A 24,151-nucleotide genomic window follows, 5' to 3' on the forward strand; every position below is an offset into this window, starting at 1 on the left:
TTTTAGTTATGCAATTCAATGTTCTATTCTATTCTTATCTTCTTTTTCTTTGAAAAATATGAATAAGCAATTTAATATTTAAAAAATCATAAGTTTATTCATGCAAAAGTTATTATGTAATCAGGTTTTGAATTTCATTTTTTTTTTTTTTTTTTATGATCTTGCATTTTTATTTTGATGGTCAATAGACTGCGAACTATGGAAATTGTAACATGAATTTTGATGCATTGTTAGTAGTGTGTTTATTGAAGCTTTGATTCTCAACAATAAGAAATTCATCATATAATCAAACTTGTATACAATTTTAGTCACCATCTTCAGATATAATTCCAGGCCCAAAGAATGAAGCAAATTTAGCCTATAACACAATAGAAGTAAGAGAAATAGTTCACTTATACCTCTCCTATTAAAAATCCAGAGGAGCTTAGGTTTATAGAGAATAAGAATTTGAATTGATCCTAGAAGCATGCCTCTAAGGTTAAAGCTTTATGATTTGTTTATAATATGAATAACACTGTTTGAGTTGAATTGGTTGAGTTTTTCTACTTACATAAGTACTTCTAAGATTGTTTAGTGGAGCTTACGAAATCAACTCATAACATATACATAAGCTATTTTTTTTTTTTTTTTTTTTATTTCTATAAGTTTTTCAGGATAGCTTGTGAAAACAAATACGTTGGCACCTCATTAAAACTACCATTCTACGTAGCCTACTCAATATATATGTTATTAGAAAAATGGAAATTATATATACACACGAGGGAGACTAAACCAAATTCCTCGAAAGGTTAAAAAACAAAAAAAGAAAAAATAGTTGAAGGAAATCGATAATTAGGAAATTCATTACGGTCTCAAGAGAAGGCTGCCAACAGAGTTTGAGGTATAGTACTCAACCAAATGGTGCCATAAACCGTGTGTTCATGAGTGGCTAATTTATCCGCACACGCAGTTACCTTCACGAAAAATATGAGAACAATTTGCTTGAAGCCCCAAATGTAAACAGTTATGTCAATGTGGTTCTTAAATGCCTGAGCTCTCAACTCCAACCGACAATATGTACCATTGCAACATTCTTATATGAAAGGTCTCATCCAAGGAGGCAACTAGACGATATCATGCAAGTTTGAAGTCAAATGATGAAAAAATGAGATGAGAAAGAGCCTATGAAGCACGAACACTCATCGGATTAGGCGTGTTTCGGTGTTGGACACGCTTCGTGTCCGACACCGACACTTGTAATTACACTTAATTATGTAATTTGTTCAAATTATTAGACGTGTCAGCGTGTCAGTGTCCATATCGTGTCCGTTGTTCGTGTTTGTGCTTCATAGGATAGAGCCAATTTCAGCGGCCATGGTCATGGGAGAGGATTGTCTCCCGTGAGATTTTCTCCAGTGAACAATCTTAGCCCTTCATTTGTTTAATGATAAATCAACGGCTTATAATAGAAACTATTAAATGATTTGTCGTTTTGGTTCTACTTCTATTCTTTTTTTTCCTCACAAACATCTTAGTAAATCTCCTTGTTCATGAGATCACTCCTGCTATTTACATTTCCATGACTCTAATCTTGTTTTCCAAACTCATCTCCATGCTTCCGCAAACATGCTAATAACCAATTCTGTCATGACAGTTGCTTGGACACAATGAAATTTGCTTGTAATTCTAATAGTCACCAATTCTGTCATTACATTTGCTTGGAAGGACATGGACACTTTGTATTAGATTGTTGTTAGTACATCAATGCAAAAGTTGAGATAACAGATTCGGATAGAAAGACAATGTTAACCACAATTGCTGGAAACAACGACAGACAAAAAAATAGAGCACACGATGACGAAAAACAGAGCACACGATGACGACGTAGCACGCAACGAAGGTGAAGGGTTTCATTGTAACAGGTAGTACACAACAGTAACGTCAATATAGATCGTATTCACTGTGTTGTTGTTGATATTGAAGAAGGTGAAGGGTTTCAATACTTTTCCTGGAAGAAGAGATGAAAAAGGACGGAAATGAAATTGAAAAAAACCATGTGATTTAATTGGTTTATTGTTGGCCGTTGATCTATCATTAAACAAATGAAGGGCTAAGATTGTTCACTGGAGAAAAGCCGGAGAAAATCTCACCGGAGACAATCCTCTCCCGGGATACGTGAGTGATGAGTGAAAGGAAAGAGACAAAATCTGATTTAATTGGTTTATTGGTAGCCGTCCATTTGTCTCTAAAAAAATATGAAACGCTGAGATTGCACAGTAGAAAACTGGAGAAAAACTTAACATGAGACAATCCATTCCCCTAGTAACACTTTCATTTATTTAAACAAAAATAACTTTAACTTAAGATAAAATGGATAATTTTATTGATATGAGCCGTCACTGTTGTGGACAGGAGACATGACACTGTAAATGGATAATTTTATAATGACTAATACCTCAAATTTGTCCTTGAATTTTCAAAAATCAGTCAAATTCGTCTCTAAATTTTGTGAAATATCTATTTAGTCCCTAAATTTTACAGACATCCATCAAAATGGTCCCTTCGTCCAAAAGCTCCGTTAGTGTTGATGATGTGTCCTCTTGCATGTTGTGTTATCATGTACACGTGTCAACAAGGCAACCACGTGTACAAGGACTAATTTGATGGAAATAGTAAAAATTATAGTGTTAAATTTTCAGTGTCATTTTTTTGTGTTTTCAATTATACCCCTCTATGATAATGATCGATTTGATACTTATTATCATAATTTAAGGACTAATTTGATGGATATTGTTATAATTTAAGGGCTGATATGATTGATTTTATTTGCAGGGAATAGGTACAAGGAGATATGTCATGAGAGAACCAGTGATTTCAAATGACAGGCATAAACAAACACCACTGAGGGGTCCTGCTCCACAAAATCCAACTGCTTTTGGAGTTATTAGAGTTCCAAATCCAAATTGTGGGCCATCTGCTTCTACTCAACCCCAATACATGAATTTTATCCCAATTCCAGGATTTCCAAAGCAGTGATGCTTGCTTAAATTATGTTTTTGGACTAGTTTAATTAATGTTTTTTGGACTTGTTTAATTTATACTTTTTTGGATATGTAATGACTTAAGAACATCAAATGACTTGATGGCTACGTAATGTTATTTTTTTGGCTATGTAATGACTTATGAACATCAAATGTATGACTTATAATGGTATGCAAATGTCTGTCCTTTTACAATCAAAGTGTATGTCTTTTACTTTTTACTTTGTTCAGCAAATGTATGAACCAAGGATCACAGTGATATACAGGGGCGGAGCCACTCACATGATTGTGGGGGCTCCTGCCTGCACAAACTTTTCTAATTTTTTTTTTTATATACATATACATATACTGCTAATAACACCCCACCCACTATTGCTAGCAATTTCTAAAATATCAAACACTCCCACTCAGTAGCCCAACTGCCCAATCCCAAGGCCCAGTTAACACAATTCTGATTCACACCAACACAACACACGTCCCGCCATCCACAATTCACAATCACGCTTTCTTTCTTTCTTTCTTACAGTGAACAAACAAACACCCTCTCTGTTTCAACCACATCAAAAAATCAACCATATCCACATCCTTGTTTTAAAATAAAACTTCCTCTTCCTTGTTTCTTGTGTCTCTAATCTTCTCATTCCTTATTTTTTTTTTCTCTCTTCCTCCATTGGTGGTGATCTAAGAGGTGCACTCTCTTCCTTATTTTTATGATTTTAAACTTGGCAAAGTTATGGTGCATAAGTTATTTCCTTATGCACCGTGCATAAACACATCACAACCATCAGATTTCTTTTATTTTGAACAAAAATGGTTTTGGCTCACTTTGGGGGTGTAGGAAGCAATTATGTTGGGATTTATGCACGGTGCATAAGGATTTCCTTATGCACCATAACCACTCCCTTTAAACTTATTTGTTTTGTTTGTTTATTATTGTAATGAGAGTTAACATCTATTATTACCTTGTTGATATTGAATTTATGTTGATTGTGTAAACTTTATTGTTAGGGTTTGATAAGTGATTATTTAGGATTATTCAACAATATTAAACTTTACTACTATTTTATTGCTTTAAGTGTTTGTGTTGATGTTTTTATGTTCTTTTTATGATTGATTTCCTATGATTTTTATGTACTCATGAGTAGTGTTTATAGGGTAGTTATAACTTATAAAAAAACTAGTGTTTTTAGAATTATAAATTGATTATGCTCTGATCAATAAACTTGTAATTTGTAGCAGTAAACATTCAATGAAGACAAGGAGATTCTCAACTTGAAAATTATATTGTAGATGTATGCTCTGAAGATGCATTTTATGAATTAGAGGGGATTGGTGATTTGAGTATAAAGATGGTGGAGACAAGGAGACATATTGTGTATCCGTTGGTATATTTGCTTTTAAAGTTATCTTTGATACTACCTGTGGCAACTACAACAGCTGAAAGAGCTTTCTCAGCTATGAAGATTATCAAGACTCAGCTGCGAAATCGAATGGATGATCAATGGTTAAATGATTGTCTAGTTACTTATATATAGAGAGAGAGAGAGATTTTTATTGAGATTGAAAATGAGAAAATCATTCGATATTTCCAAAATATGACAAGTCGTAGAGGACAATTGTAATTGTTGTAGGCAGCTGGGTTTTGGTTTGGTGATGGCCTTTGTTGTTTTTGTGGTTTTGGAGCTTAGGCAGGGGTGCTCTTTTCCTACTATATATTGCAGGTTTTTCTTTTTGTCTTTTACTGCAGTGCTGTTGTGTTTTCCTACTATATATTCCAATGACCTATTAGTATTTTAGGTGTTTATTTGTGTTTTTTGTTCTTCGTATTTTAGCACTTTGTTGTTAATATATATATTCTTGCTATGTAAAATATATATATATAGTGCCTCCACTAGTTGAAATTTCTGGCTCCGCCCATGGTGATATATGTTGTGAAAATTCAAGGACTTATTTGATGATATTTTCACTAATTTGGGGATCGATATGATGGATAGACATACAATAGAAGGACCAATTTGATTGAATTTTTTTGACAGAAGGGTTAAATTCATTCATTGACAACCTCTTTTCATTACAACATTACGCAGACTTGACACAATACAATAACTTTTTAAACAACTCAATCACACAAAAATTTACAAATTTCACCATCATCCTATACAATCAAAAGACAAAATCAGTTCTATTTTAACAAACCATTCACACATCACATAACCAATGTTAAACAAACATTTGGCAGAGGGCAGACATAGAAAGACCTTCCTGGGTTATTGACAGTGTTGGCTTTTCTTACTACACAAATTCTAGGACACCAACATTGAAGCTCTCTCACATCATCATTGTACATAGAGCTTGAAGATGAAGACCGACTGTTGTAGTTGTTTTTGCCCATACGCCCACCACCCATCATTTATGAACACCAAATCTTCAACAATGACCACTGATTTTTTAATTTCGAATTGAATAAAAAAAATTAGGGTTTTAAGTTTTTTGAATTGGGGAAGAACTTTGGCATCAATTCATGGAAGAAATTTTGGGGACAAAAAAAATTTGGGAATAATTTTTTTTTTTGGGGACTTTGACAAATTATAACATTAGGGTTCCAAATTTATATATTTAGGGAAGAAAGAGTCGTTGGGAATTTTGTAATTTTCTGAAAATCAATCAATTTAGTCCTTGACAATTTTCTGTAAATCAATCAATTTGGTCTCTGCTTGCGTGACATCTGACGTGGTAAGTCTTGTAAGAGGTTAACGGTACACGTCACCTCCGTTAACAGACCAACTTAACGGAGGGACTGATTTGATGGACATTTTGTAAATTCGAGGACTAAATAGATATTCGCAAAATTTAGGGACGAATTTGACTGATTTTTGAAAATTCAAGGACGAATTTGAGGTATTAGTCTTTTATAATAATGTATATTTAGTCAAAAAAAAATACAAATAAGAGTTTGGATATCAGATCATGAAGTTATCGTATTTTTATTTTGATGGATTCATCATAATTTAGTGACTATTTGGTACATATATTTATATAGTTCATGGACCAAATCGAAGAGAGGATAATAATTCATGGACCAAATTAATGATTTATATAGTTCATATTTTTATTTATATTAATGGTTTGATGGAGTTTTTAATTTATCTTTGATGGAGAAGTGTTATTGGAGGATGTTGGTGGATAAGGAAGAGCTTTGGTACCGTGTTTTAAAAGTTAGGTACGGAGAGGCGGGGGATCAGTTACAAGAGGGGGGGCAGACATTGCTCTTGTTGGTGGAGGACGGTGTGTAATGTCCGTAGTGAGGTAGGGGTTGGAGTGCAACTTCAAGAAGGTGCCGGTTTTTCCTCTCTGCAATCCCATTTTGTTGGGGTGAGTTAACACATGAACTTTGACGCACAATTTCATTTTGAAGGGAAAAATTTCAACAATTTTATTAAAAAAACTTAGTACCATTGTCAATTCTAAAAACTTGTATTTAGGTGTTAAACTGTGTCTGCACCAATTTACAAAAGTTTTGAATTATTAGACCTACTTCAGATTTGTCTTTCAACAAGTATACCCAACAAAGTCTAGTATGATCATCAGTGAAAGTGATAAACCATTTTTTGTTGGATAAAGTACTTGTTCAATTAGGCCCCTAAACATCACTATGAATCATTGAAAAATGTTTTGAAGGTTTATAAGATTGAATTGGAAAAAAACTTCGATGATGTTTAGCAAACTCACAAACCTCACATTGAAGTGAAGAAATGTCTTATTGAACAAAAAGTTTAGGAAACAAAAAACTTATATACTTAAAACTAGGGTGGCCTAACCTTAAATGCCACAACATAATGTCATCCTTATTATGAAACAAAAAAAAGATTTAACAGAAGAAAAACTTATTGGTACAGATTGATGTCTGGTTTTTGGTTCATCTTCCAAGTAGTAGAGTCCACCACTTTGCTCAGCAGTGCCAATCACCCTCCCCGAGATCAAATCCTGAAATACACAATGAGTATCAAAGAAATGAACTTGACAGTTTTCATTTGTGATTAGCTTACAGACAGATAATAAGTTGAAAGACAAATTTGGAACATGTAACACATCTTGGATGGTTAGTAAAGGAGACAAAACAATAGAACGTTTTCTTGCCACGGCTGAAAGAGAGCCATCGACTATTTTAATTTTGGAATTTCCTGCACATGGTTTATGTGAAGAAAATAAACCTGATTCACCGGTCATATGATCGGTGGCTCCAAAATCAACAATCCATGTACGAATAGGAATGACACTAAGATGGACTGATTTTGGGAAGTTACCTTTCTGGGCTATGGAGCACGAAGATGTTTGAGAGTCGAGGAGTTTGTTCATTTGGTCTAGCTGTTCCTTAGTGAATAGAAATGCATTTGGGTAAGATTGTGGCTCTTGATCAGAAGTTGCTTGAAGGGCACGACCCTCACCCTTCTTTTTTCAATTAGGTGGCCTTCCATGAATTTTCTAGCAAGTCTCACGTGTGTGATAATAATGTTCGCAATGATCACACCATAGTTTACCATATTTCTTGCTGTCTTTATTGAAAATGTTTGTGACAAGGCCGAACCATCAGTTGCTGAGTTTGACTTTCCCATCATCACTCTTTGTCTAGCCTCCTCCCTTCTGATTTCTGAAAAAGTTTCTCGAATAGTTGGCAGAGGATTATTTTCAAGAATTGCACCTCTTACTTCATCGAGTTCCTTGTTGAGACCAACAAGAAAAATAAAGACACAATCGTTCTCCTGCGTCTTAATAAACTGAACACTATGTTCAATACACCTCCGGTTATAATCATAGCACTGATCCAACTCTTGCCAAAGGGCCATCAATTCATTATAGTAGGTAGTGACATCCATGACATTCTGCTTTAAATTCCATAACTTTGATTTTAAATCATAAATTTGAGAGAAACTTTTAATATCAGAGTAAGACAGTTTTACAGCATCCCAAACATCTTTTGTTGTAGGCAGATACATATATGTTTTTCTCATACCAGAATCTGTAATTAGGATGTGTTGTTGCAGGCACCGGAACATCACCTGTAAGAAAACCCAACTTCCCTTTGCCATCTAGAATAAGTCGAACAGTTTGGGACCCTTCAGTGTAGTTTGATCCATCCAGTTTCTGAACATTAACCTGAAGAGAGTTATTTTGACCTCCACCTCCTGAGTTACTGTAACCACCATCAAGTGGGTAGCCATAACCAGACGCAAAAAGGTTGTTGTTGGGATCACCTCTGCCATAACCGAACCCACCGTTAAAATTGTTTGTCATGAAACTGGGCATCTCTGACATGGTAAATCCACTTCCTCTGCCGGAATTGTTGTTGTTGCCGCCGGAATTGGCGTTGTCACCGTCGGAATTGTTGTTGGCTCCGCCGCCGCCACGACCTCCGGGAGGGGGTGGTGGTGTTTGTGTAGGTTCCACCATAATTTGGATCGGTAAGAACGGGTCGGATAAAAGAATGGGTCATCGGAATTTTTTTTCTAACCCCTAACCCTAACAGAGCTCATGATACCATGTAGAAAAACATATGAGTAATAATTGTCTGTTATATTATTATGAAGGAAAAAAAAGGAACCTTTTATAGGAGAGAAATACATAGTCAACTCCTTTATTTTAGGAGTAAAATAATGACTTCTTAAACAAGAAAATAAATAACACTACATAAGAAACATTTCAACATATATCAAATGTAAAAAAATAAAATAATGTGATTAACATTGGCTAGGCTCTTCCTTTTCAATTGCTTCTCTATTTCTTTCAATCTGTGTCAACATTTAATACATGACAAAATAATCTATACCTTTGAATTTTATACATATTTCATAGGACCTAAGTCCTGTAATTAACTAAATCAAGCAACATGGACTGAGAATAAAATGGTCAATAACTTCATGGAGAAGATGCAGCATTAGGGTCTGTATTGGAGATAAGCCGAACCTCGTATAGATCATTTTCGCCGTTACCTGCAGCACAAATATTATGTCAGAATCCATTCATTCATTTTCATACACATTTTGTGTCTTTAAATTCTCAAGACTAAGCAAAATAAATATAGTTTTCAAAAAATTTACTCACCAACTTCTGCTGTAATTCCAGGCCCAAAGAATGAAGTAAATTTAGCCTATAACACCAAATAGAAGAAGTTGAGAAATATATTAAAACTCCAGAGGATCTTACATTTACAGAGAATAAGAATTGAATTGATTAAATTCTAGAAGCAGGCCTCTAAGGTTAAATCTTTTTGTCTCTTTATAATGTGGTTATGAATAGGGTTAGGACTACTAAGGCCTTTTTGGATTGAATCATTTGAGCTTATAATCTGCTGACATAAGCATTTGTGAGACTCTTTATAAGAGCTTATGAAACACCTCAACAGTAAATAATTTTGTAGGGTTTTGAATAAATATATCAGTAGTGATTAGGTAATTTGGTCCTTTGATCAGAGTGGAATGCTTAAGCTTCGAGCCGACAATTCGTATCATTGCAACATTTTTGTGTGAAAGTTTGCAAGAGTAATATAATTAAGAGTGTCCTTATGCTCGTGAAGAGGTAAGAAAGATGAATACAAAATCTAAGCGATTAAAAATGTATTCAGGAAAGCACAGTTGAATACCTGTCTCTGTTCAAAATCTGACAACTTCAGAGCCTTAGCCTCGAAAACCAAGACCAAAGAATATTTTCCATCTTGTGTGACCTAAAACATAGACATGTTATTAGACGACGACAACAACATCAAAGTCTTATCGCACTAAGTTGGGTCGGCTACATGGATCAATCGACATCATAATGTTCCTATCTTATAACATTTTTATATCCAACTCGTTAATATCTAGATCTTTCTTAATAGTCTCTTTATAGCTTTTCAAGATCTTCATCTACCTCTCGTGATTTGACTACCCTGCATCTGATCTACTCTCCTTACTACAAAATCTACATGTCTTCTCTCTACATAACCAAACTACGTAAGCCTAGTTCTGACCATCTATTCTACTATAGGTGCAACACCAACTCTATTGATAATGTTGTCATTTCTAATGAATTAATTCAAATTGACAAGCGTACCTCTTCACGAACCATCTGTAGAATGGGTGCACTTCTTCTAGGGATTCCATTTCCCTGAAACATAAAGCAGATAATACGATGTCTCAAAATTGCAACAAGAGCACATAGAGGAAACCTCATTGTCAAGATAATGCAGCTAGTATGGATGAAGATATAAGAAAGTAGTAAGGAAGACTTTTGCTCCTTCATCCTAAAGGTCTATTTGGATTGACTTATTAAAACTTATCTACTGGTGTACGCACTTTTGAGACCATTCGGAAAAGGTTATGGAAACAACATATGACATGTACATAAGCTGTCAAGAACCAATTCATCTTAAAGGTCTGATTGGATTGACTTATTAGAGCTTATTTGCTGGCATAAGCACTTTTGAGACAATTTGGAAGATAATTCAATAAAAAAAATAAAAAAATTGAGAGAAGATAATTCAAATAACTTACTAGACCATATTGGAAAATTCGTTTCAACGCCTCCTCTAAATGCTGTTCATCCCCATAGCGAAATCTGGTAACATCACTCTTCACCTATAAAAGCACAAAAGAACCATTTTAAGTGATTAGAAGAAATATTGAATCTATTGGTAATTAATAGAAAAATCCTTATGTGATTCTTTTCTTTAATATTTAATATAACATACCAAGATAAGAGTGTCACAACATGAAGTGGAAAACAAGAGAACTCCATCACAAGATACATTTAAATAACACAATATGTAGCAAGAAGAATGAGTTATGATAAGATTACCTGTTTAAGAATAGGAGTTGCACATTTTTCTTGCAATTTGTAAGCATCTGAATATGTGAGGCATGGCACTGGCTTGAGTTCTGCATACTGAAAAAAGGACAGTCCAATAAAAACAATACGAAGAATAATAAAGAGCTAGGAAGAACTAAATAGATACGGACACCAAACCCGGCACTGACACGTCGACACGGGTAATAATTTGAGAAAATGGAAGTAAATTGAATGACACTACATTTGTCAGTGTTGTGTGTTGGAAACTGAAGTGTCAGTGCTACAGATAAAGAGTCCATGGCCCAGAAGAGTATCAGCCAAAACCAATGCATAGAACCACAAAGGAACTGCACGAACACATTGTAGCATCGACACTTCAAATCGAAGGTGTGTCCGAGTGTACAAATCGTGTCGGTCTCCGACACTCGTATTGCATAGACACAAGTTTACGTTCAATTGCTTCTATTTTCTCAAATTATTTTAAGTGTTTACGTATCAGTGTCGTGCATAGTTTCTGTGCCAGTGCTTCATCTGTTATTATGAACTCCACCCTATAACTTGATTCACATGAACTAAGTGTTTATTCACCTTGAGTGCCATGCCAATGATAGCAAGAGGGAAACCATATGTTAACATTATAGCTGACCATTCAGATCCAGGAAGAATATTAAAGTATGCTCCAAAACCATAGCTGCATATTTCAAACAAATAAAAGGAAAAATATAAAATCATAAGGTGAAAAACTATAATTGTATATCAATGAAGGTGGAAAAGAAAAAAATACTCACGACAAGAGTGAAACTCCAAGACTTAATCCAATCGTACCAAATGAAATCTGCAAAATTGAACAATATTCTGAGAATCAATAACTCATACCTAACTACTAGTTATGAAATTTTCAGCATATAAAGCAAGGAATTCCATTAATAAGCATGAAAACTTTGCTCAATAATAAAATACACATAAGATTATGATGTTAACATTTCACTTATATGGAAATTGTATCTATGCATCTCCCAAACTTCAACGGTACATGATAGTTTGTAAATTTGGCTCCTCCAAAGTCAAGAGTATATTTCAAAGGATGATGTGTCAGTCACATACATTGATCGAAAAATTTACTGATTGATTCTTAATAACTTAAATGATTTTTTATACTTAGAGTTGGTTGTGTGAACAACTTAATTAAGTTGATATTCAGTAATATTGTGTTTTGAAAAGTTTATTTCAACTTATTTTATGACATAAATATTGAAATTGCATTTGTGTTTCCGGACTATACAATGTACATGTGTACTTAGGAAGACTCGTCCATTGAGTTAGATTTCGAGAGTAAAACCCAAACTCATTTAACAATAAACAACACATGTAACTGTTTGTGAGAGCTTGTGAAGATAGTTTATGATTTCCGGCATTGTGTAAGTTCTGGATAGTTATAAAAACAACTTCACTACATTCTCCTTTTCATACAAACTTCACTATATTCTCTCTTTATTGATTATTGAAATATCTTATACAAACTTCACTACATAGGTAAAATTGAGAGAAGAAAATGATAAGCTTAAAGTTATAAACTACTTGAAGTGGCTTATCAAAAAATGTTTTAGGGACTGTTTGGAAAGTACAATAAACTAGCTTATAGCTTATAAGTTCATAAGACTAAAAAAGACTTGTTTGGTAACCATTGTTTTCTTAAGAGCTTATAGCTTATTTTTACTAGCCTATAATGTGATTTGATAAGCTAATTCAAATAGCTCATAGCTTAAAACTTATACCATGTCATTTTTTCTCTCAATTTTATTCTTGTTATCTTAATTTAATTAATCATGTATTGTTTATGTCATTTTATATTTACATGCTAGTTCAACCTACCAAACACTACAAGCCTGTTTGGATTAGCCTATTTAAGTTTATCTACTAGCATAAGATTTGTGACATTGTTTGGGAAAAACTTATGAAAATAAGCTTGTGACACTTTTCATAAGAAAAAATTCAGCTTAATTTCATAAATTCTCCAAGATATGTTATGAAAACAACTTATAGCATATACAAAAACAATTTAACTTTATTTTTTTCTTTTCCTATAGAAATAGCTTATGTAAGTTTATACATAAGCACTTATCATGATAAGTGCTTGTGATATAAACTGTTTATCAAACAGGGTTCAATCAGCTAGCTTATCTGCTATATAAACTATGTTTTTCATCTATCCTTTATAAGTCCATTCGCTATAAGCTAAGTTATCAACTATCTGCTATTTTTTACCAAATAGAGTCATAAGCATGTAAGAAAAATATAAGCTCAAAATTTTATCTCACCACCAAACATAGCCTAAAAAAAGATAATGAAAAAGGAACCGAGTACCTTAGTAATGGAAATTTCATCATCAGGAACAAGTGTTCTACTATCAATAGGAACATCAGAAGAAGACTGAGAAGCAGTAGTAGTTGAAGAATCAGCAGCTCTTACTGGAACAAAACTAAACCTATTGCTTTTGAAGAAAAGCTTAGCATGAAAACATGAAATGGATTGAGGATGAACAGAAACAAGTGGAGACTTTGTGAGTTGAAGAGGAGGTAGACAGTGGAACCGGTGACCGGAGGAGGAGGACACGGTGGCTCCACCTGGCATGGTTTTGCATTCAAATAACATCATTTTGGTTTGTTTTTTTCAGACACAGCAAAAGGAGAGTCAGAGAAACATACAGTTTTGGTCGTTGCTTCTCAACCGCCAAATTTGAGATTACGTGGCATCATTATTTATCTTTCACATTATTCTATTTATCTATTTGTTTAATGAGAACAATATATTTTAAATTAATTGTTTAATATTTTTTTGGGGAAAATACTACATAAACTCATACACATAAATAGGAGATTTCAGATTTAATTATGGGACATCATGAATATTTGTCTTAACAATTTTGATATATATTGGTTGAGATATGACTTATAAATTTATTTAATATTACTTCTGCAATTTATTAGTAAAAAAAAACTATTTCAACAACTTATTATACAAACGGTATTTGATAAAATTGGTAATTTTTTTTAACCCAAGGTATTCAGAGAACTCACGTTTCATGGATTCATTATGAGACTAATCATCAAGTCAACAATAGGATATACCTTTTATATGAGGTTGGATTGTCTCTCAAATGGATAACTACACGAATGATATCTAAAGCAAATTAACCACAGTCAATAAAAATTTGTAGCACGATGATACCTTTTATATGCCACTTGATGATTCAATATCAAGTGGCATCCAACTTCCAACTATGTGACTGCAGAAAATCTCGGTTCATTCTTTTACTACAAGAGTCATTTTTATTTTTTTGACAGATTTTACTACAAGAGTCATGTTACCAACTCTTTCAATATTTGAATTATTTAAATATCTTTATAATTGCACACAAACAAAATCATATCTAAGCCCAACCAAAAAAAAATCCAAGAAGCAAACAAGTATAATGCTCATATTATTACTACTTCAACTAAAATAAACTGTATTCTTCTTTCCAATTTAATAAGTGCAAGGATAGTGCTTCCAAAAACGAACCAATAACCATGGAATACATAGGTTTCTGGGAAAAAAATATGAATCATCATGCAAGAGACATACATCATCTAAAGAAAACATGATTCGACATAATTAAAATTTAATAGCAAAAAATGTTGATTTAAAAACATTTTACCTCAACACTTGGTCAAAATCTGCATCCTTACTATTTGAAAAGTTACAAAAAATAAAATTAACCAGCTACAAATTGTAACTAATTGCATTGAAACCTAAGGATTCTTGTCTTTATCACCAAAACACTGGAACTTAGGACACTTTCAATACATGTTAAAACCTTAAATTATCCCTGGCAGATTACTAGTATGTAATTGATAATATCTGTCAAACAACTAAACTGAAGTCAGTTTTGGTAACCAATCTCTCCTAGAGGAAATGTACTTAGTGACCTCATCCTTCTGCTCAGCTCCATAAACAAACCATTTTTCATCAACTTCAACAACATCTTCATCATGGATCTTCACATCTGAATGTTGATACATATTAGTAAACATGCTAGAGCCTAAATCTCAAAGGTATCATTCACAGAAGTTAAGCTAAATTGTTTCTAGAATTACCTTGTAACAAGAAAGCATATTCACCATTATAGCTTTTTAATTTCCAGAATGCATTACCACTATTATCCAAGTACTCAGGCTCAATTCTCACTGCATCACAGCATTGGTTCCCTGCAATGTTATAAGGAAAAAAAATGTCAACCATTGCAATAGCAGAACATTGAACTCTTACAAAACAAAGAGTGACCATATACTTGCATATTCAAGTGCATTTGTTTGGTTTACCAAATAAATTCTAGTTTGGATGTTAAAGAAATATCTACTGATGCAACAATCATATTCTTCATAAGAAATTGGCAAATTTAAACCAACTGAATTTAAACAAATTGGATGTTTATTTTCGATCAATAAACTTTTTTTTATCACACCATGACATCAACCACGCAAATGACAGCAACCAGTAACAATATGACTGGTTGATCACACTATGACACCATGAATACAAAGTTCCCCTGTAATAGCATGTGTCATACCAGTACTATACCACTATAGCATTAACATGAGCCACTTGGTTTCAAGACTCCATTCAAGGTTCATTAGCATCTACTCAACTCAGTGCAGATAATCACGAAGATAGATGTTGAGAAAGTGAATAAAATGTTGTGGGAATGTAAACAAGATATGAAAAATATTAATATCATTCAGGATCAGCATATCACCCAATTATTAATACTGAAGTCTATAATGCTTATATACCTTAGCCAAAGTGTTATCATAAAAAAAAAACCAACATTCAAGTTCTTTATCATTTTCTTGAACTTTTTTAACTTGTTTACAACCTAGGTACTCTTGTAAACTACGCATAACAACCTAAATATTACTATCAGATAGAAGAAATTTATGCATGGAGTTTACTTAAAGGTAGAGCATATGAAATACTCAAACATCGGAACATACGTTTAGGAATTGTGCCTTTTGCCTCAAGCAACTCACTATGAGCTTTAGCTGCTTCAATTTTAATTTTTGAAACAAGAGCATCATATTCTGAAATTGAGAGGTTTGTTCCATTTGATATAGCAGCTTTAGCCATCTCATCCTGCAACTTTTGTTTAAGACTTTTTTCCTGTAGATAACATGTACACAACAATATGAACACCATGTGACAGTTTGGAATAGCACCATTTCAGAAACAAAAAACAAACCACCTTGCATCATCTTACCTTTTCCTTAGCTTCAGCGACCTTAGATTTTGCTGCTTTCATTTCTTCAGCCAATATTGCATTTTGATCATCAATATAACTCCTTAGCTTCCTGAAGATATAAAGTAAGTATCCAACCACATTAAACAAGATAAAGACAGGAAGAATTATAATAAAAAAAGAAGGTAATAATGATTATCAAACAATGAAGTAACAAGAAAGATCTCAAAGCAATTTCCAGTTTAAATTGACATACTTACATCGTGCCCAAAGCTTCATCACAGATAAAGTTCAGAAGGATAAGCTTTTTAGGTAAGTCCAAATCATTATATCCGCTAATGCCTTTATTGAGCCAATCCGCCGGAAAATCTTTTAGTGCAGCACCAGATTCAGTAATCAAATCCTCCAGAACTTTCAACCATGAATTTTTTCCATTGCCAGCAGTTAAGGATGAAGACCTACACCAAAGTGATCCAAAAATAACAGTTTATTCCAAACATACTATACAAAATAAATCCCTCTCACCCGTAAAAAATGAAATAACAAATAAAAAGTCAAAAGGAATAAACTCACTCATTATCTGAATCAGATACAATCAAAGTCAACAGCTTGATTTGGAACTCAACAACTAAGGCATTTTGTCCACGTCGCAAATTTTGCTTACGTAGCAATGCTCTTAAAATAGCTCCTGCTTCTCCTTTCTTAAGATCGAGAGGCTGATTATACATGGGAACAAATGTAAGGAAACTTGATATAGCAATTATGAACGGATATTAAGCTACAATAGCATCATTATGTCTAGAAAATTTAATTCAATTTAAAGGAATAAATCAATTAAATGACCTATTGCAGAGTAATCTAAGGATTAGTTTTTAGATTACATGATAATAATAAAATGTAAAGTAGTCCAAATTTCTTGTCATGGCTATTATTAATTTGATCTTAGACTCCAATAACAGTATGTTAAGTTAGACCCCAACTAAACCAGCCAAAACTTAAAAAGAAAACAAAATTTGCTTGCTGATTGAACCAACAAGATATTGTGTGTAACTAACCGATGTGCTTTAAGGAATTAGCAACAATAAAAATATTCAGTTTGTAAACTACTAGATGCAACAGTAAAAGGTTATTAACCAAAGATATAAGAGAAAATTCAGCATAAAGGAATACCTTTCCAAACACTCTGCAGAATTCTAAAAACTGCAATGCATTCCCAACATCTTCGGGTGCAAACTCAAGGTCTAATATTTTGGTCATCTCGGTGCCAAGGGGCAAAGGAATTTCCTCCTTAATTTTTTCAGCATTCAAAGCTATAGCATTTGTTTGAGACTTGGCACCAGCATTTTCACCATCAGCTATCACAACAGTACCTTGGCAAATTCTCCCATGCATTAGATTAGGAATGAAGGAATCATCATTTGCAGAACAAGCCTTAGGAGCATCCATCTGACAATGAATCATTCCATGACTCTGCTCTACTTTTGTTTCCATTTCAGCATCAGCATTTCTTTTCACATCACCATCGGAAACTCCATTGGAAAGTTTAGGCCTTTTCAATTTCTTGTTTTCACGAGCATTGTCAACATTGTTGCCATTAGATATTTCCTTTAACTTTTCCCGCTTCATTTTCTTTGTTTTCTCATCTTCAACCTTTAACCCTATGTTTTCACATAATGAGTTTTCCTTCTCAGGTTCCCATGATAGATCCACTACAAGCTCCTGTAGTATATAACAAATATGAAAATCAACCACAAAAACAACTATGAAAATCAACACATTTTTGCTTCTGCATCATTTGTTTCAATTGCATCGATGAAGAGGAAACTTATTAACCATCAAACACAAATTTATCTTATGTGTCAACTACAGAAAAATGGAGAGAATCAACACACCTTTTCCAAATTTGCTTCTTTTGAAGGCAAAACAACAATATTGTTCGATTCCAAACCTTCAGAAGCCTTCTTGGCAAGCATTGCTGACACAGAGTTATAACCGGATGCCTTGGCCGAATGAACAAGTATACCAGTAGGTTGATGACCTCTATTTTTCCTACAATGTTACTCATCTTTCAGAACCAACACACAAAATGGTAGAAAATGAAGACTACAATACCAAATTCAAAACACATTATCAGACCACAACTTACATGCAACGACTGCAGTTGCAGATGCCTTTGCACTTTGGACAATTCCAATCATTCAATAGATCTACCTCTTCCGCCTTTTCCCCATATCTAAATTCAACACAAATCATCAGCATTCAAAAAACACAATAAATTAGTCTACTGTTATACTCTTAATAAAATAGAATTAGTCTATAGATAAAACCAAATTAAAAAAAGGGGGAACCAAACCTGTTCAAGAGGCATTTGTGGCAGAACCTGATGACACAAGGCTTCCCACCTCTTGGATTCTTACAAGCAGCAGAAAAATCCATTGTTTTTTGCCGACACTTCAATGTGGAAAACCAAGTAAACAAATGTGTTAGCATCAAAACAGGAAATCAAATACCAACACAGTTTCAAGCTAGTCAAATTAAACCTCAAAACATCATCATCCTACAACCAATCAACAAAGTACACATTTTTCATATAATTCTCAGTGTCCCATAATAAGTCGTAGACCAGTGTTCAAAATGTGCTCCCTCCAGAAATCACCACGTCTCAGAATAAAACAAACACATAACAAAAATCATAAAACAAGAAACACACGGAGTAAACCTTCAAACATTATCACACTACAACCGACCAAAGAAATTTTTGATTTTTCATATTAACTTAGGGCCTTGAGTTACTAATACACTGAATGCAAACCAATTACAACAGATGTTATTGCTGACAACACAATACTTCAAACACCAATTTCAGCCCATTAATTAAACTCCATAATCAGATTCACAAGTAAAACAGAGGATATCTTTGTGCAGTGTCATGTCAAGTAGCAACAACAAACGCACACTATTGTTGACAAGTAAAACCGTATTCTTTGAGTTCATATCTGTGTTTCATTTCTACATTCACATGTCACACCATCTGTATTTGATCTTAATTTTACTTCCTTGTTTCAATACATTATCTACTACAACACACAGAGTAAACCTTCAAAATCATCACCCTACAACCCATCAAATAATTTTTTCCTGTTTTCACATTAACTTAGGATCTTGAGCTAACAATATACTCAAAGCTAACTAATTATGACATCCATTTCTGCCGACAACCCAAGACTTCAAACACCAATTTTAGCTCATTAATCAAACTCCATAATTACATTCACAAACAAAATCAGAAGATGAATCTTTTCAATAATCACATTAACACAAACAGTTCAAGTCTCACACTCTGAGTGTGCCATGCCAAGTAGTAGCAACATAAAGCGCACACTGTTATTAACAATTCGTGTTTCCTTCCTACACTCACAAACAAGTCATACCCATCTTTGTTTGCTCTTAATTTTACTTCATCATTTCAATATGTTGTCTACTACCACATTAAACGATTACATCTCACTACAAATCACAACTTAAACACAAATACAGACAGGGGACAAGACGCATTACAACAATAACAATTTGAGAAAATTGAATAATTGAATGTAACCACATGTGTCAATGTCAATCTTTGAAGCACACATACTCCTCGAATTATGTGTATCCCGATGTCAGATATGTATTGTGTCCAACACCGACTTGACATCAACACATATGAAGAATATCCGTGTCAGACACGAAACTAACAAATCTATACCAATAATAATTTTGGAAAATGAAATATCCGTGTCAGAATTACATAGATCTGAAACCGAAAATCATGTTATTAAACATACATAACAGAAAATGAAGAATGAAAGAAGGTTAGAAATGAAGAACCTGGTGACAAGATTTTCCATTTTCAGAATCATAGATTCGATTTCCAATAACACGAACTCCGCGTGAGTTGTTACGACGACTCACTTGTTGTTTTCCATTTGCATCAACAACAACAACAACAACCTCACTCTCTTTCAGTTTTAGCAAAGAAGAAGATGAATCGATTTCCATTATCGTTGGTAGAGAAGAAGAAGAAGAAGAAAGAGAAAACGAGATTTTGAGGAATTCGCGAAAATGAGTTTGGTTTTGGAGTGAAAAATGTGGAGGGAAGGAATGGTTAAGTTATTTTTGTGTTAACTCAAATTAAATTTCCCACCGTGTATGATGTGGCGGGAACAGTCAACTATTGAAATTTTGATTTTCAGATTTCGGGACTAAATTTTTAATTTGATAAGCACGAAGCTTAAAAATACGAAATAAAACTCCTAATGATTTAAAAAGACAATTATTTTAAAACAAAAACAAAAACAAAAAACCCCTATATTGTTTTTGTTTTAAAATTATTGTTGAATCATTAATATGTTTTAAAATAATTTTGTCAAAAACAATATTAATAAAAAACAAATAAAAAATGTTTTTCATTTTTTTTTTAATTATAAATTACATGTGGCATGCATAAAAAAATTAAAAATAAAAATAAAAAGTCACGTTAGCGTCACATCAGAGATTCTGCTGACTCAAATGATATAGGGGATAATCGTGAAGAATCTATATTTTAAAAAGATCGAATCTAAAAAAAAAAATTTACAAGGGGCAAACTCAAAAGCCCCCTAAATTAGAGGGGATAAAACAATATAAACCCTAAAAAAATATGAAATATACACATAATTTGATTTAAAAATATGCATAAGTGCAGTAGGAAATTAATAATGTCAATTGAAGTATACAAAGAAACATGAAAAAACAAGAAACCTGAGGCCCCCGCATACTCTCTCTCTCTCTCTCTCTCTCTCTCTCTCTCTCTCTCTCTCTCTCTCTCTCTCTCTCTCTCTCTCTCTCTCTCTCTCTCTCTCTCTCTCTCTCTCTCTCTCTCTCTCTCTCTCTCTCTCTCTCTCTCTCTCTCTCTCTCTCTCTCTCTCTCTCTCTCTCTCTACCCTTATACAAATGGAGAAATACACCAATTTATGTCGTGTCAAAGCCTGTCAATTTATTTGCTACATATATTCAAAAGTTCAAACATTTTGCAATTTTTTTAAAACTACTTTCAACTGAGGTTTGAAATTATTTGCTCTACACATATTCAAAGTTCAAACATTTTGCAATATTTGGGGAATAACACACTCAACAATTGTTGTTCTTGTATGAACATCTCAATAATTTGGACAGTTATGAGACGAATGAACACTATCACCAAATTAGTCAAAATCACCATAAGAACGCCTAAATCATACACAAGAATCACATAAGAACAATGAAACACATAAATCACGAGAATACAAAGATCATCCCATAAGACATGAAACACATAAATCATAAATCACATAAATCAACATAGCTATATGATTTTATGAATCAAAATCACTGAAGGAGATAAAAAAACAGGAATGGAAATCAAAAGTTGAAACACGAAAATTGCAAGTTGAAACACGTAAATCAAAATTGCGAAATCAAAATCGCGATTCGAAATTAAACGAAACATGAAATCGTGAATAGGAATTACAAACCCGGAGGTATCAGCAATCGAAAACGTAATGGATATTGAGATTTAAATCGAGATCGTGACTGAGATTAAGATCAAGATCGAAATCGAGTTTTTGTCGGAGATCGCCCAACTAAGAGAGGGCGGGGGTAGAGTGTGTGTGTGTGTTGGGTTAAATGAGTGAAATTAGGGTTAAGTAGAATTGGAATTTTAAAATTATATTGAGGTCAAACTTGTAAATGTGAGTCATATTACCATCTAAACCCCTCATTTTGGGGGGACTCTGAAAATGTACCAAGTTAGGGTTTTGAGGGGTTTGGAAAAAGCTATGAAACCTTCCCCTCAATTTTTTTTTTATCTCCCAAACAAGGGAGTGCATGTCCACAAACCTTCCCCCCGAAAAAAAAAAAAACCCTCTCCCAAACAGACCCTAACTATTCCTATCTAGAAACTAGGATAATATTGAAATTCTTCATCGATTCATTATATTGTCATACAATATTTTTATAGGTAAATGCACACTCCCAATAAGACAAGTGGGTCATAACATATTCAATATTATCTCTATATTAGATCATTTTAAATCAAAGTGATTCATTATATTGCTCCTTATATTAAATATCCTACCAGGTCACTCATCTATGAAAAATAAAAATTGAATCATAGAATCTTTTACCTCATAAACCCAAATTGCACCTTGAACAAATCTTTTACAATTCTCATTTATTTTACAAGGAGGAGTCTTTGTTATGATTCAATATAGCATATGGGAAAATACACTTGGCATAACATAATTGGTTGAGGCAAATGGACATGTGGCTAGTGATACTAAAATTAAGAAAGTTTGGATTGTGCATAAAATGGGAAATGACTATCATTATATTAATGGGTATGAAAAAAATTGATGAAGTTTCTCATCTCACTTTCGTACTGTCTTGTAGAGTAATGACTTAAGTAAGTCCTAGACTTAGTCTTCTTTTACCTTTTCCTTACTAAGAACACCAACTACAATTGAGTTCTCGTCTATCAATATTCTTGTGGTCAAGTAGTTGTCATCCATAAATTTTACCTTTGATTTAATAATCAATTTGCAATTATCCATTTTATCACATTCTCAATTTTGGAAACCCTTAGTGTGTTTGGATGGAGGAATGGTTTGAGGGAATGTAATGTTTTGAGGGAATTCAACTACTTTGAGGTGAATTCAAACAATAGAATTCACCTTAAATGGTTGAATTCCCTCAAAACATTACTTTCCCTCAAAACATTCCCCCATCCAAACACACTCTTAGGGTCTTTCATATTTTGGTGAGAACTATACTATACGTGCGAAGTAAACTACACGGATAAACCCCAGGGGCCACTATCAATGGACTTCCCTTTGAACTCGAGACGTTGCATAAATTCCACTCGCACCAACTTTTGTATGCCACAATATGCAAACTATCAACATGTGTACAAAATGAATCAGAAAGCAAGGTAATTGTATCCAAATCAAAATAAAAATGTATTCCAATAAACAACAAATTAGAGTAAAGTAGGAAACAACCTATGAATGTAGCAAGAAACATGTGTAATGTAAAATGCCTTGAACATCATATAATATCCATGCAATCAAAATAAAATAAAAATGAAAAGGATAAGCAGAATGCTTCGTTGCTTGATCTAAACAAGGTAGCATTAACAGTTGATGAGAACCTCTTTGTATGAGCATGATCAGTTCCTTTGCTTATTGGGAGGAGCAGATAAAACACAATTTCTTTAGCTTATGGTGATCCTGCATGGTCCAAAAGTAACAAAGTTGATTAAAAAAAACCATGTTCATTAATTACAGGTATTATATTTCCTATCCTGCTTGGTCCAAAAGTATTTTTAAAAAGCTATTATACATAATATGTCATGGCTAAATAACTTTAGTTCAATACCTTTTGTCATCCGGGGCTCAAACATTGAAAACCTAAATACAACTATATAACTCGCTTTTTCTATCGTGACGAAAAGATTAAGTTTTATCTTTCTTTTTTTCATTGGAAACTAGGTCGATTTTGTAGTTTCATTTGGGTTCCATGTAGTCGGAGATTTCATGCATTTGGGACATCGATGGTCAATTGATCAAGATAAAAAATCTATAGTCAAACTCGATTTTTTATCCTAGTATTCTGCATAGATCATACGGTTTCTTTCATGCAGGATTATTTCAATCCAAATTTCTATATCTCCTAATTATCTATTATCCAAATTTCTTTGATTTTGCATTATATAGGAATTGAATTGGTTCAATTAGATTGCAAATACTTACGTACATCAATGCTGTAAGTCTGTAACAAAGGGTGCATTCTATCAATGGACACATAAAAACTCAAAATTAGAACAGTAAATAAAATCGAGAAAATTCACAGTTAATAAAACAGATAATCATTCAACAATATAATCAAATCAAAACCATGATATAATTATCACAAAATACATTGTACCATACACAAGCTAACACAAATTCAAACAAGTAAATCATCGAACAAAAACTTACTT

General features: G+C 33.3%; 2 protein-coding genes across 3 annotated transcripts; both read right to left on the reverse strand.

The window, feature by feature from the left end:
• Positions 1–8,732: 8,732 nt before the first annotated feature.
• On the reverse strand, positions 8,733–13,582 carry LOC25495610 (thylakoid membrane protein slr0575). Its single transcript, XM_013595836.3, has 9 exons — positions 13,206–13,582; positions 11,630–11,676; positions 11,430–11,532; positions 10,851–10,937; positions 10,547–10,630; positions 10,107–10,160; positions 9,658–9,738; positions 9,120–9,165; positions 8,733–9,007 (listed from the first exon to the last, which is right to left on the reverse strand). The coding sequence occupies exons 1-9, from the start codon at positions 13,494–13,496 to the stop codon at positions 8,934–8,936; spliced, it is 867 nt and encodes a 288-aa protein (XP_013451290.2). The 5' UTR covers positions 13,497–13,582; the 3' UTR covers positions 8,733–8,933.
• Positions 13,583–14,518: 936 nt separating this feature from the next.
• On the reverse strand, positions 14,519–21,783 carry LOC25495611 (uncharacterized). 2 transcript variants are annotated; one of them, XM_039827141.1, is made up of 11 exons: positions 21,648–21,783; positions 18,470–18,567; positions 18,263–18,349; positions 18,009–18,165; positions 17,287–17,835; positions 16,690–16,832; positions 16,377–16,574; positions 16,138–16,228; positions 15,875–16,040; positions 14,978–15,088; positions 14,519–14,886 (listed from the first exon to the last, which is right to left on the reverse strand). In XM_039827141.1, the coding sequence occupies exons 2-11, from the start codon at positions 18,550–18,552 to the stop codon at positions 14,753–14,755; spliced, it is 1,719 nt and encodes a 572-aa protein (XP_039683075.1). In that variant the 5' UTR covers positions 18,553–18,567; positions 21,648–21,783; the 3' UTR covers positions 14,519–14,752. The 2 variants fall into 2 exon arrangements, with proteins under 2 accessions (XP_039683075.1, XP_013451291.1); XM_013595837.3 differs by lacking the exon at positions 21,648–21,783 and adding an exon at positions 19,984–20,352.
• Positions 21,784–24,151: the final 2,368 nt, after the last annotated feature.

The sequence above is a fragment of the Medicago truncatula genome, chromosome 6, assembly GCF_003473485.1.
Source record: "Medicago truncatula cultivar Jemalong A17 chromosome 6, MtrunA17r5.0-ANR, whole genome shotgun sequence".
In the NCBI taxonomy this organism is placed as follows: domain Eukaryota; kingdom Viridiplantae; phylum Streptophyta; class Magnoliopsida; order Fabales; family Fabaceae; genus Medicago; species Medicago truncatula.